Consider the following 15532-nt stretch of genomic DNA (forward strand, 5'->3'; position numbering starts at 1 on the left):
GCATCTGTGATAAGGTACGATGGCATCTAATGATCATCCCACAATCGCACCTCCTGCCACGAATGTGCGGCATGGCAGGACGTGCTATTGTGTGGATTGCACATTAGGTTCCACTGTACCTTTACCTGCATGTGTAGAGAGGTCTTAGGCAAAATGACAAATAGCAAATACAAAAATGACACATTTTTAATTTTTGTAGGGCAATTTGTGCTGAGGAGTTTTGAAGGAATTGGTCAGTGAAAAAATCTGAACTACTGAAGCTGGTGCTTATGACACCCTGGAATACTGAGGAAGCTTCAGAGAACCAAGAAATAAAGATCACAGGATGCCCTGCGTAACTTTAGTCCAATAACAGCCGGATACCTCAGGTGGGTCAAATTACATGAAGACTGATACTGGGCACAAACAGTAAAGAATGAAAAACAATGGAAGCATAATTCATTTTGATCAGTGTTGTTTTAAATAAGTGTTGGAAAATAAATCTTGTCAAACAACCTAATAAAGATTTTTGATAAAATTACAAAACCTGCAGAGAATGGAGATCATAAAAAATGTCACACACAAACTTCTATAAAGTCACTATAAAAAGTACACTAAAGTACACTATTCCTGTACAAAAAAGTGTGGCGCATATTAAACACTGGTTAAATAATAGGCATAAAAACCATAAATGGACAATCATTATCCAAAAGAGGGTATTTCTACTGAGACCCTGCAGGGAACTGTTTCTGGCCCCGTGCTATTTACCATCTTTAAAACTGATCTTGAAGAAAAATATAATCATGGCTGGCAAAGATCCTGGAGAGATGTAATGTATGATGTGCTTCTAACAGTGAGCAAATATGCGCTTCAAAAACGGCTGAAGCACTTCAAAAGTGATCCTCCAGAAATGCGGAACATAACTAAAGCACTACTTTTTGAGGAACTTCCTGAAACTTCTGGACATATGGACTACTTGGTCCTCCAGTGTTCAAAGTGTTCCCACAGGGTGGAGAGGGTTGGAGAGAGAGAAAGAGAGAAGGAGGAACAGGGAGGACAAGCCAACGAAGGTTTTCTTGTGTGCTTAGCTATCCTCAGCAGTCTCTGGAGCCTGAGGCATGCAAGGAATCACTCTCTCCAGTCCTGGGACCAGGAGACAGAAGGCCAAGTTCATGGAGAGAGTGCTCACTGGCCATCTGCTCTGCTCTTCCACACCTGGAGGGAGGAAGGGGACAGAACCACAGGACTGAGCAAATCCCACTGCACCCCTCACAGGGAAGCACACTGGTGCCTGTTCAGCAACATTAAAGTGCTCTGGCAGGGGGCTGCAGGTCTGTCCATTGCCTGGAACGCTCTGAATTTGAAGCACTCCAAATTAGAGTGAAATTTGGAGTGCTTCAAATTTATGCCTGCCTGCAGCTTTTGTGAGATAATAGGCAAAAGGCAATGAAACATAGGTTCCTTTAGTCACTTTTGAATAATGGACTTGGCTTATCTAATCACATTGGTGCTTCTGAAAATGTTACTTCATTACTATGATACTATGTCCAAGTTTTGGCGTCCCCACTTTAAAAAGGCTGACTAAGGGTTCAAAAAAGAATGACCAGACTGAAGATAAAAAAAAATGGCAGACTGAAGAAACACAATGTATTCATCTTATTGCAGAGGAGGGTAAGAAGTGACTTGATCAGTCTCAAGTAACTGCATACAGAGAAGACTGCTGGTATGAGAGGGCTCTTAAACAAAGACATAATGAGTTTGGATGAATGCAAACCCAAACTACAAACATTCAGACTAGAAATAAAGCAAACATTTTACCAGTAATATTCCAGTGGTTAAACTGATGAATTTATGTTGAGGCAGGATGAATTTTTCATCACCTGAAGTCTTTAAATAAAAAAAACAGATAACTTTCTGAAGCTCAAAATCAGAAGCTAAGGACTTAATGGACAAATTGCTAGGTAAAATTCTATGGCTCGCACTATGCAAGAGGCCAGACTAAATCATCATAATGGTCCTTTCTGGCCTTAAAATCTATTAATGTAGGCCTCTTTCCAGTAATGACTTTGATGAGTTTGTTGCTGGCAAATATCTAATTCCTAGAATGAGGGATCAATAGATTGTCTTCTAAATTCTCGGGAGTTTGGTTCATGTCTAATATTATCTTGACAACAGCTCTATCTGAATGGTAATGAGCCTGATTATCCTATTATGGCCATTTCACACTTCTGTAATTAAAAGAAAAACTGGTCTCACTGCACGAAAAATTATAAGCAACCAGCTTCTCCCCCTTCCCCCTAAAGGAATCATCATTGCAACCAGAGGTATAAAAACTGCCTGTTTTCAATACAATAAACACCCTAAAACCAACATTTGGTCCTGCCCTATCTTTTGGTTTAGAGTGCGTACCAATTTGTTTGCAGGGAGCTGTACTAGAAATTGTGCACTGAGATCTTCTATTTTCCTCTACAGAGAGGACTGGTTGAAATAAAATCTCTTTGCACTCATTAAAAGGCTTGTCAACATTTGAGTATATCCATTTTTAGTCCATCAATCTTGGGAATGCCCAAGTATGCGAGAGCTAGAAAAAACACTTTTACCTTGTACTATATTTTAAACTAGCTCTCTTGTATATTATAGACATCTCCCTTTTACTTTTCTTTTGTACTTGACCAAAACAAATGTTTGCACAGTGACAGCTTCAACAAAGAACCAGTCTTACCGCATGCTGACACTTGTACTACAAGGGAAAAGAAGGCGGGGAACAAGGTAATGACTATGTACACGAAGAAAAACATTATGGGGGAGAAGCTTTTCAAAACATATTCCTTGAAAACATATCCACTGCATGTAGCTCAGACAAATCAGCAAAAATGCAGAGGCCAGAGATTTAATTCACTGTGGGACAGTACAGGTATATTGCCTCCTTTCTCCAGTTCTCTGTCCTCATCCTGAGGAAGTCTTTTCCAACAGATCCTGTTGTCAAGGTTTTCCATTATTCAGCCTAGGTTTTCCTTTCCTTTCTTTCACCAAGTGCTCTCACCGATAACCTCTTCAAATCCCTTTTATTCTTACAGCAATACTATAACAGAAGTCTCTTGATTTTAATACTAGCTTCTACAAATTAAGAGGTATATGCATTTAAGGGCATTGGCCAAAACGTTACTATGAGAAAAGACATACATGTTGTATGTTGGACATGGAGGCTTGTCGTGTGTATAACGCTGGCTAGCACAGCAGTATGAAAGAGAGAATGCAGCATCGTTTACATAAAACCTGAGGCTTTAGTCTGTCAGAAGACGGTGGGAAGAACAAATGGCAATTCTGTTTCCCCTGCTGTAGCCTCATAGGTGATGCCAAATCACACCCAGTGCATTTGGAAGCAAAGGCTCAATAAGGATGCATTCCCTAATGGCACTGTTTGATATAAAACAGGCAAAATTAACCATGTTTATAACCAACTTCTCAGTACTGGATTAAAAAAAGGAGGTCTAAATATTGCAGAATACATTCTGAGCCACTTTAAGGCAGGCTGAATCTTTTAGCTAAACAGACTGCAAGAGTCCCTGCAAGAGTTTATCCCTTTTAGGCTCATTTTTCCTCCTCGTATAGGACTGTTAAACCTATTTTAGAGAAAATAAAAAACTGCCTTGGACTTTCATGATATAACTTGTCTTCACAAAGCAAGCTCCACATTACCATTTGTCAAGAGAGGACCTTTAAACCTTAGGCTTTTGGTGGCTCAAGTAATTGTGTTCTTTAAGGAAGACGGCTCTAAATGAGCTGACAGGCAGAATCTCTCAAGCAGAAAGCTGAATGAGACCAGGGGTATTTTCCTGTTACTGTAAAAATGATTATAGATGTAGCGCTCACAACAGCACTTGTGTTAATTAGCCAACTGTTTTTGATCTTCCACCTCTCTATACTGAGATCCAGTGTCCACTGGTCAGACACCGACTTGTATGTGACTTAATCCAAATTCATTTTGACAGAATGATTCAGCTCCGGCATAACCCATTTGTCCTTTCATGTGACATCTGACTACAGAGATCACTTTATATTCTTGACACAAAAACCACAAATAGAATTTCCAGTTCCTTGGCTATTAAAAGCGCCATGAGATCTTGCTCATTTATATTTAGAGCAGCTGGTATGTGTTTCATTTAGCAAGTGCAACTGTGTGTGGAAAAGAAAAACATGCACAAAAAAAGGGGAAGGAATGAAAGAGAAAGGATGTCCATTCGTTTACCTTGATCATTAGGCATTTTATCTGAGGATTCAGCTACCAGGACAAGCAGAGGGGAGGAAAAAAGAACAAGAGAGATCACCAGATCTGAAGAAGTGACAGATAGAATTCAAAGTTTCACAAAGAAGAAATAAACTAGAGAGATTTAAGCTCCTTTTTTTAAACAGACACTAACATGGAAATAATGCCAAGAGATACTAAATCTGGGCATAACTTTTTGTCAAGTTGTTTCTCTCTCTCAAAAGATAAAATATCTACATTAATAACCTCCCTTAGACAACAACTTTCTCTCCATTTCATACTCAGTGCATGATATTTTCACTGCACTTTTTACTCCTGCCATTTCATCAGTTACCCATGAACAAGCACCTCTTGATTAAAGAGGCAGTTGTGTCATGCTAGTTCAACGTTATATCATCCATCACATTAACATGCAATTGTTCACAGGCCACCAACTGCAAACCCTATTGGTTGAACTGTTACACCACAGACGGATGCAACACACTGGACCTAAAATCTTAAGGGAACTAGAAATCAGTTTTCCAAGGCACACCTAAGGCATGGATTGTATGCATTAACAGCTGGAAGACCTATGAGTCAATCAGTAATTTAAAAATAAGGGTCCATAAACATCTGAGCACAAACTGGCTTGTATGTTCATTACATGCAAGAACAGCCCAAAAATGGAACAGCAAACATGTTTTCCTAGGCAGAGTCCGTTTTCCTTTATACCTCCCTTGATGTTGAATTCAGAATTCATGCTGCCAGTAGCTTTTCCTACACCATTTTTAAAGAGTAAGTTGGAGAACACATGCAGAAACATCAGACTTTACCTTTGGGTGTTCTGAACTGGACTGCCTCTGACATAGGTCCCATGCCTTTGGAGTTGCGTGCCTGGATTTTGAAATAATATGGTGTATCAAGGGTTAATTCTTGGATCTGGTGAGTCAATCTGTTTCCTACAACAGGTTCAATGACCCAATCATGTATCTCAGCATTCACATCTGTGCTGTAGTAAATGATGTATCCTGTTCAAAGGAACCAAAAAGAAAAAGGTTTTGCATTAAAGGGTAGGATTTTCAATAGACTTTAAATCAGAACACAAAAGTCCTATTAACTTTCAGTGAGTTTTGCTCCTAAGTCACTAAGATTTTCAGAAATCTTTGACTTTATTGTTTCAGACTATATGACTGTATGTAAGTACAGATACACATCCCACCTGAAATTTTTACAATATTACAAAACGTGTTTAGAAAAATCAATGCCCCTTCTTCACTTCACATAGTCTACATTCAATTAGGGGAAAATCCCTTTTTTCCTATCTTCCTTTTGAACCATAAGAGAGCAATGTAATATAATAATTTGAAAACCGTTATAAGGATGTTCTACCTCAACCATTAACATTTTAGAGAAAAATTATAACCCTGCAATTAAACAAAAGCATCCTAAGTACTTTCTCATGCAGAACTAATTTTGGTGCTTTCTGTTTATTATTAAAAGAAAATTAAAAACAAGAATTGAAACAATCTTTGCATATCACACAAAAAGCTATAGGAAAATTACATCTGTGCAATCTTTTATTGAATGACCTACATGTAGGAAAGCAAGATATAGTACAAGTATTGTCAGCTAGCAAAAGGTAACAGAAAATGGCATTAAAAAAACCAAACTTATTAACACAAGTATAGGGCAAGTTCATTGGTAATCTAGTTCACCTACATAATTGAACAAATGAGAAGAAATAAATTGACATTTTTCTTCCCTGTGCGGACTTCCTACATCATTTGGCACCTTGAAGTGAACAAGGGGCTGCATGCAGGTAGGTGCAATCTTGGTATTTACTTCCTGGTCTAGCCACAAAACAACACACCAATGACCTAGTCTGTGCAAGGGGGAGTATGTAAAGTGACAATTTCTCCCACGGACTAAGGTAATCCAAGTGAGTTTATATTTGTCTGTATTAATTGGTTGGTGTTTTCAATGTATTGTACAGGAAAGACATCTAGAACCCAGGACTGGCACTTTACAGTATTTTATACATATATAAAAATGCATGACAGAACAAGGAGCATCACTTTCAAGTTGCAGCAAGGGAAGCTTAGGTTAGACATTAGGTAGAATTTTCTCATTAGGAAGGTAGTAAAACACTGAAACAGGTTACCCAAAGAGGTGGTGGAAGCTCCATCCTTGGAGGTTTTCAAAACGCAGCTAGACAAAGCTTTGGCTGGGATCATCTAATTGGGGATGGCCCTGCTTTGAGCAAGAGGTTGAACTAAATGTAACCTCCTGAGGTCCCAGCCAACTCTAACTTTCTGATTCTATGACATGAACAAGAAGGTTGCAAACGTAAGTGCACAAAAGTTAAGAAATGCCTATTTATACATGTGTTATGATAACGTGTTGACTACATCTCTACAAAGTACTGTTCTCTTTCCCACTGGACCCCACACATCATTCAATATGTAGAACGGATGGTACTTAGTTAAGAAACAACTGTTCTATACCGTTTTCCCTAATACCACCAGAGGGCAGTCCAGTCATGTGTTCCAATAAAACTAGTGGATTTCATATCCATCCGACACAAAGGGAATTCTAATGCTTCGTAGACCTGCATCATTATATCAGATGACTTCTTACAGTGGGATTACAAAAAGTTGAGAGAAGGATTTTCTAAAACATTTGGCCACAGCTATTGCATATTTAAACAACAGTAAAAAAGCTGAGCCTTGCAAAATTCTGTTTAACCCAGCTGAGAAAGTGAGCTAGGTTTTTCCATTATGTTCATCAGCAGGGTAAGAATGGTCAAATACTTTTGCGTGCTTGGGAAGGCAAATTTTCAAATTTGGCCAATTATATATCTGAAGGTGTCTCTCTATACATCTTCAAGGGGTGTAATAGATCGTTTTGATTGGCATGAACTTGGGTTGTCTGCATAATTTGCAAGTAGAGAAGCCCGGGTTAAGCAATTTTTAGACTAAGATAGACGTAATGTCTTTTGGCTTGCCAATTTAACATTCAGTGAGTAGAAAGGTTAGAAAATGGAGACTTGTACCAACAGTAAAATGGGGAAGTCTCACCTTTCTAACTCAATAAACAACTAGTTCCTTGCATGGTGAAGAGCAAGTGTTATCAGTCACAACATAAATCATAACATTATTTTTTTTACAAAGTATTTTTTTAAAGTTACTAAAATGAATTAGTTACAATTTCTACCACCACCACCTCTTCCCTCTTCATTTCAAAAGTTTTCTGAAACAATTTGCATGGTCTCCTTATTTTTCCAACTGAATGCAGCTTTGTCGTCACAGTTATCTATAATGCAGAACCAAACCCTCAACATCAAGCACCAACTAAATAGAATGAAGAACTAGGGTGGAAAATGTTCTAAGAATAGTCCTGGTCTCTCTAAAAAAAGGCAAAATTATGATGAATTTAATATAAAAACAACTTTTAACCAAAGACACAGAGTGGAAGTAATGTTGATAATAAGCAAGACACTCTACACAGAGCCCTGAAGCCTGCAGTTAACAAAGATAAGAGGAAAATGAAAGCAGGCAGAACTGTGCATATCTACAGTATCAGTGCTAAACAAACCAATCTATTGGGAGGAGCTGAACACTGAGCGGCCGCAAACGGTTGCTGTTCTACAGGACCCAGAGTGTGCATATTTCCCATGCAGATGCACACTAGCCTTGAACAAAGAGGCTGGACACACTGGGTTTGAGTCCATGCCTATACAAAGGGGATTTTTTTTATATCTAGATAGATATATTTATTTATTTATATATATATATGTCTAACTGTAGATGTGTGTTTCTGAAAGTGTGTTATTAGCCATATGTAAGACGGCAAGGACGATCTGCTCTGGAACAGTTAAAATGACAGCTCTTCAGTGTTCATTTTCAATTCTTTAGACCTCTCTTTTAGGGAGAGTCTTTTACTGCAATGCAAGCCCAGGACTGCCAAGGAGTAGAGTGGCAGTGAACTCAAAATGTGAGTGTTGCCTTTATTTTTTTAAACTGAACACATTTCCAGTAGATGTGAAAATAAGCAGCCGATTTGAGCTGCATGAGAAGATAAACAAATGGGATGAAGGTCTAGACGTCTGGATGAGTTTGGGATTGGTAAAGTGATTGTGATACATATCCATATAAGCATTAAATAAACTGGATGTGTTTGGGATTGATAAAGTGAATGTGATACATATCCATATAAGCATTAAATAAACCGTCTATGCTGCTGTTCACTAGGTATGTTCTCCATCTACCCTCCACAACTCTGCAAATCAGAAGAAAGAAAAGAGGATCGTTCCAGAAAGCACACAAAAAACCAGCACCTGTAATTTTGCCATTAGCTTCAGATGGAGGCTGCCAGTTCACAATTATGGTCCGAGGTTTTCCTTCTTTGCTTACTACAGTCACATCCTTTGGAGGAGAGGTAGGAACTGCAAATAAACAAAAAAAACAGACACTATTGGATGCATATAAATTTACTCATAATCATCTTTTAAAATGTGCTTTTCTACAAAAGAATGAGCATAACCAGTAAAAGAAACCCAGTATATATAATCTTAAGGTAAATCTACCACCCCAGGATGGTGGTTTTAGTGATTTACTCCATTACACTGGCAAATACCATATGGCATGCAATATTTCCTTTCCATAAGAAGCTATCTGTTTCTAAAGCACTTCCAGCAACAGATGCTGTGAATCATGACTATATAAACAGAATGCATCTTAAAAAAAGATAAAAATCTGAGGGATTATCTTTGCAGAAGTGAAGCTTTGGTTGAGAGAAATTTGGTTGAATTCTGGAAACATCTGATGGATACACGGTTGCTGTTTCCTTTTATTTAAGAGAGAGCTCTCCTCCCCATTAGCCCCTTCTGCACAAAATGAGGAAATGACACAAGCCACCCCAAGAAAAGAGTGAAATGCTAGAACTGGAATCTCATTGTGAACTAGAATACCCAGCTGGGGCTCAGTTTAATGGCATATAAATGCAGGGTGCTGATGTCTTTACCCATGCAATGACCAGCTACTTCTTGGACCTCTATCACTATTAAAACCATGACGCATTTCTAATTATGGAACTTTTAGCAAACTACATCTGCCATGGATACTTAATACTCTAATAGTAATGTTTTGTGCTTACCCAGTGCTTTTCATGTTTAAAGTGCTTTACATATATGACCTGCTGGGAATTAAACCTCCCATCATCCCCTGAGTTGGGTTACTATTAACATCCCCATGGAAAATAACACTTAGTAACTATGGATGGTGAAAGTGAGGCCCAGTCAAGTGGAGGAACAGAGTTAAACAATGCACGTTTCCAGGCTACAGTGAGAAAAATCAGTGACAAAGGGAGGACTAGAACTCAGGAGATTTCCAATTCCCATGCTACAATCAAGCTACACTATGCCACACCTTTGTTCAATATTAGTTGAAGGATAAGTCCTATGTAGCACAAGTCAGGTGCTCAAAATCATGAGAAGACAGACAGAAGGAAAGGAAGACAAAAAGAAACTTGTGGAACTCTATCTGCTTGTTAGGTTTCAACCCTTTAGTGTGCACTGATGTCATGTTTTCAAGTTTGTTCTCCTTCAACCGGATTTTACTTCTTGTTTTAAAAGAAAACTGAGATTCTCACCTATTTACCTCCAAGAGTTGGGGTTTAAGATAAAACACCAAATGTCACAAGTTATGAAATCCATGAGAGCTGGCCACACTGCTCACAGAAGTCCCTAATAACTGTGGTCAGGGAGAAAGAGAACTTTTAACCTATTTTTAAAGCAATATTTTTAAATTGGCTATTTGGAAACTGATCTATTTCCAGGCACCATTAAAAAAATAAAACAAAGTAAATCTAATAAGCATGCTAAATTTAAACTAAAATAAAGAAAAATCAAAGCTTAAGTAGAGAAAACAAAAACTGCCTACTCTTTGACCAATCCTGTCAGTGAAAAATAAGTAACTGTGGGAGAGGGATAGCCTAATATTCGTTAGCCAAGAGGCACTCCCAGCAGTTATGATCCTACCAGCAGTTCTGTAGTTTGTGAGCACAGCACACAGCCCTGGAGGGTTCAAAGCTGCGTAGGCAATTCACAAAGGAGAAGGTGAATTTAAAGCTGATTTTGATGTCTAAATTTCTATGGAGAGTTCTTGAAATAGTTTGTCTTATTTCTTTCTTGTTCTATAATTAATGAATTTGACAAAATTTTAATTATTAATAGCTAAGCTATTTCTTAGTAGTTGCAATTAAGATATGATTTCTCAGATGTTTCTAACATATGTCTCTTTCTCATCTGTGGTGTATCGTTTAAGCCATCTATTTTCTGTAATTTGATGAAAGTTCTCTGTTACATGTGATCTCTCCTTTGTTGTATTTCAAAGAGGGTTTTTTTAAAATCGGTTTTCTACTCTCCAAAAAAGAAAAAAAACCCAAAATAGCAGCAAGTAAATCACTATCGTAAGTATTTTAAATCTATACACAGAATTAGCACTGGGATAGGTCACACTATTCATTTTATCAGGATGGTCAGCTTTTCCAGAATGTCATAACAGAATACAAGAGGCATGGATTTCTTAGGGTGATATCTTTTATTGGACCAACTGGTTAACTGGAATCAAGTTAGACAAGTTTTCAAATGCAAGACATTCTCCCTCAGATGTGATCCTGAGGATGAATGTCTTGCATTAGAAAGCCTGTCTCACTTTAAGAGATATCACTCAAACAAATCCTCACCACTTGCATAATTTTTGGACCATCACGGCTACAACAATCACTCTTACACTACTGTAAAACAATACCTAATTCAAAGGTGGTTCCATGTGCTGTCATACTCCAAGTGCTTGATCTTCGACCTTTAGTCACCATCACAGAGAATTCATACAAGGTGTTAGGTTTTAACCCAGTCACTAAATAGCTCAAAGTGGTCGTGTTTGCAGTCTGAAAGAAAAGCAAAGCATCAGGAACTTCTGAACTGGACAAGAGTTATCGCAAGCTCTCAGACATGCTCTTGTCTAAGGTAGGTGTTTAAAAGCAGCATTATTACATTGCTCCAATAACATTTTGATAACCACAGCCATTAATTCTCTCATTTTCTTTGCCCTGTTGTGCAAATTCATGAATCAAGTATTAATGGAACATTTACACTACCCAACACTAGAAATCCCTTTTGCAATCAGTAAGAGCTTCAACAATAGTCAATTATATATTTAAAAACAACACTACAAGGTCTAGGGCACACTTGGTATGCAGCAAGACTTCTAGCTGTTTACTGGTGGCATTTAATTTACAGCATTTCATTAAATGTTTCCCTAGTTTCAGAAAAGAATGATAAAAAGGAGCCAAAAGTAAAAGTCTATCTTGCAACTTGAGCGTTCTTCCAGATTCCTGTGAGAAAGCTAAGCTGAAACATATCTAGAGTTCAAAAACACTGGAAAGTGTAAGTGCTTAGAGATGCCAGGACAACAAAGGTTTACACCAATTTTCAAAAAGAAGGATTATCTGTTGGAAAGCAATCCTAAATTACACGCGGCTTCTAGCACAGGTAATCAGAAATACAATTCATATTTCAGTCATCTAAGTACTGTTTGCTGCCTGTAGGCCAAATTTTCTGCCATTTGCTGTATGTGTCTTGAGGATGAACATATGATAACTGATGCATAAAGTAAAAAAATGTAGTACATCTGATCCCTTATTTGAACCTATCCCTAATCCAAACAGAGAGAAGTGGTTGGTAACTTCTAAAATGGATAAGGATGTATGCAAGTTTTTATTAATTAAGACTTACAACCTTCACAAAAATATACTTATCAAGTTAACTCGCCTGCTGAAGAAAATCTTCTACGGCTAACTGTCAAATGTAGTACGCTCTTGCGGTGCACCAAAGAAACAGTACAAGGATGTCCCTAAAGGTGTCCTGAAAACATTTTGGCATTGACCCAAAGTCATGGGAGCAAATCGCTCATGACCGTCCATCCTGGAGGTCATCAATCCAGACCAGAGCACTGGCCTTTGAACAGCAACACACAGCTGAGGCAATGAAGAAACGAGTGGCCAGGAAAGCCAAAAAACTCTTGTACCCAGTCCTCATTGCTTTCCTGCCCCTGCTGGAGCAGATTGTTCAAGGCAAAGATTGGGTTTATAAGTCTCCTGTTCAATATCTTCATCAGTGACCTGGATGAGGGCATGGAGACCCCTCTGTCCAAATTCATGCACGACACCAAATTATGAGGCAAGGAAAACACGGAGGGCAGGGAGCGGATTCACGAGGATGTGGACAGGTTGGGAATGTGGGCAGAACAGAATAGGATGCAGTTTAACAAAGGTAAGTGCAAAGTGCTGCATCTAGGGAGAAAGAATCATCAACACACCTACAGGCTGGGAGGTGACTTTCTAAGCAGCACAGCAGCAGAAAGGGATCTCAGAGTCATTGTCGACTCCAAAATGAACATGAGTTGTCAATGTGACGAAGTGATACGTAAAGCTAACTGCACTCTATCATGCATTAGAAGGTGCATCGTGAACAGGTCTAAGCAGGTGCTATTTCCTCTTTATGCAGCATTGGTAAGGCCGCAGCTGCAGAACTGTGTTCAGTTTTGGGCGCTGCACTTCAAGAGGGATGTGGAAAACCTTGAGAGGGTCCAGAGAAGGGCTACTCGTATGGTTAAGGGCCTGCAGGTAAGATCCTGTGGGGAGAGATTGAGGGAACTGAATCTCTTCAGCCTCTGCAAGAGAAGGCTGAGAGGGGATCTAGTGGCTGTCTACAAATTCATTTGGTGTGGGGGGGGAAACGAGCAGCAAGCAACAGGGGATACTCTGTTTACCAGGGCACCCCTTGGGGTTATTAGGAACAATGGCCATAAACTGACAGAGAGCAGATTTAGATTAGACATTAGGAAAAATGTCTTTACACTGAGGGCTGCCAAAATGTAGAATGGGCTTCCAAGGGAAGTGGTGCTCTCCCCTACCTTGGAGGTCTTTAAGATGAGACTAGACAAGCACCTAGTTGGGGTCATTTGACCCCAGCGCTTTCCTGCCCAGGGCAGGGGGTCGGGCTCGATGATCTACTGAGGTCCCTTCTGACCTTAAACATCTATGAAATCTATGAAATTTACGTAAGCACTTTTTCCTCTCTCTTTTTCCCCACCTGTTTCTTTCCCATCTCTCTCCCCCCACCCTGCTGGATGCAGTCACCTCTGCCCGCAAAGGATGAACAAGTCTTAAGCTAACGAGAAAACAAATGCTCAAGAGTGGGCTTTCATCAGCTAAACACAAGAAGTGCCACTCAGGAATGTATCTCTGTCCCACTGGGGTTATCTGATGCAAGGTGGAAATATCACAAGTTACACATCAGTCTACAAAGAAACACTGTCCTGAGCAATGAGATGATAGCCTACCTACATCTTGAAAAGTTTCCTCCTAACCCCAAGAGTCAGTCATTGACTTATGACCTAAAACATGGCAGTTTATAAACCTTGCTAGCCAACTGCCCATCAAGAATGACCGGGGGGGAAGCGGGCAGGGATGGAGCTCTGTGCCTCCTTCCCTCCTGCTGCTTGGGGTCAGGCCTGTTCCCCACTCCCCGCCTCAGCGGCAGGGGGAGGGGAGGAGTGGGCTTGGGCCCAATGTGGGGGAAGACCAGGCCCGAGGGTGGGGAGAAGCCGGGCTGCCGTGGTGGGGGACAAGAACAGCAGGTCCGGGCCGACCCGGCAGCTGTGGCATGGGGACAGAAGGAGTGGGCAAGGGGCTGATGCGGGGGAGGGAGAAGAGTGGGCCCAGGCCCCAGGGGGGGTGGGGGGTGAAAGGAGGCCTGCTCCTCCCCTCCCCCAGCCGCTGCTGTATTAGGCAGCATCGGGCTGGGCCTGCTGCTCCCCACCACCCGGCATTGGGCCCACTCCCACCCACATCGGGCCCATTCCTCCCTGGCGCACCCGTGCACCACCCCCCCCGGGCAGGCCCGCTCCTCCCCACACTGCTGCCGGGTTGGCCCTGCAGGCGGTGATGGCAGAAGGTGGGAGGGGTGGGCTGAGGTCAGCACCGGTGTCCTTCCCCCCCCGCTCCATCGTCACCTGCACCCATTCTGTCCTTTCCACTGCTACCTCCTCCAGGGACCTGCGCCGGCCTTGCCCCCGGCTCCATCCCCCGTGTCCCCGACATCATGGCGGCGTGTTGCCAACTGTCCCAATGCTTCTTTGCACTGTGACTGGCTGTCAGCAAATCAGAGTGCAAATCAAGTGTTATAGACAGACAGACAGACAGATTAAGGCTTTTGTAATTTTAGAGTACCCCACCCCCCACCATACACACCATTATCCAACTAGGCTTGTCAGGATTTGATTTTTATTGGTAAATGGTGATAAATATTGATTTCACCTCAGACTTATAGCCTGATGAAAAAAATATTTCCATCATTAATAATCAAAATTTATAGAAAGGGAATTTAAGAAAAACAATGGCTGATGGGGAACTGTGTTGACTATAGGTTGGACTGCAACGCCCAGAAGCCCCAGGGGACTGGGAACTAAGGAAAAGGAAGTGATAAAGTGGACAAGGGAGTTATGGGCCAGCGGAGCAGGAACTGATGGCAGCTCTGCCACTCAGCTGGAGGCAGTCCTATAGTAGTTGTGTTTGTCATTAATAAGCTGTTTGCCCCCCACATCCCTATTTTTGTGCAATTCTGAAAAATCAAATAGATAAAAATTGAAATAAATGCTGAAAAATAAATATTGATATTATCCATCAAAATTATTTTAAAAAGCATTCTGTCGAGCCTAATTATAACTGTAAATTGTCATTATTGATGCATTTCTAATTCTATTTTTGAATCCTAATAAACTCTTTACCACAGTCTAAATAGAACGCTATATCTAAATCTTACTAACCAGAAACCAGAACAAGGAAATTCTGGTCCCATAATGTATCCAGCTGTGTCAGAATTGCTGTGCATAAGCAAGAATCTGCCCCAAGCTAGTCTCAAATACCAAATTTACCTCAATCCAAGATGACCCTGAATTTAAGACAACCACCTAAAAATTAGATTCTATACATGGAAAATTTATTAACTTATTATAACTTTCCATATACAAATCTAATTACTGGAGAATCATCTTAAATTAATTCCTCCTACTGCTGCAGTGGGAAAAGAAGTGGCAGGGAGGCAGGCAGGCTATGGAGGAGGCAGTGGGAAGAAGCAATGCGGGGGCTCATGGTGGGGAGCAGTAAAAGGATAGGCAGTAAGAAGGCAGGTGGTGTGGAGGCAAGGGCGGGGCAGGCAGCTTGCCCCCGTCCTGTCCTGTCCCG

At 40.5% G+C, this 15532-nt stretch overlaps 1 protein-coding gene across 4 annotated transcripts in view; it reads right to left on the bottom strand.

Moving 5' to 3' along the window:
• The window catches only part of NEO1 (neogenin 1), a 384856-nt gene that overhangs the window by 29525 nt on the left and 339799 nt on the right, over nt 1-15532 (bottom strand). For 3 of the 4 annotated variants that reach the window (XM_025207174.1, XM_025207173.1, XM_025207172.1), the window contains exons 18-20: nt 11035-11173; nt 8562-8669; nt 5059-5253 (exon numbers count right to left, since the gene is read on the bottom strand). In XM_025207174.1, coding sequence (XP_025062959.1) covers nt 5059-5253; nt 8562-8669; nt 11035-11173 — 442 coding nt within the window. Of the gene's footprint in view, nt 1-4228; nt 4262-5058; nt 5254-8561; nt 8670-11034; nt 11174-15532 lie in introns of all 4 variants that reach the window. The other variant, XM_025207171.1, reaches the window with a different exon arrangement.

Source organism: Alligator sinensis, unplaced genomic scaffold, assembly GCF_000455745.1.
Source record: "Alligator sinensis unplaced genomic scaffold, ASM45574v1 scaffold492_1, whole genome shotgun sequence".
Lineage (NCBI taxonomy): Eukaryota > Metazoa > Chordata > Crocodylia > Alligatoridae > Alligator > Alligator sinensis.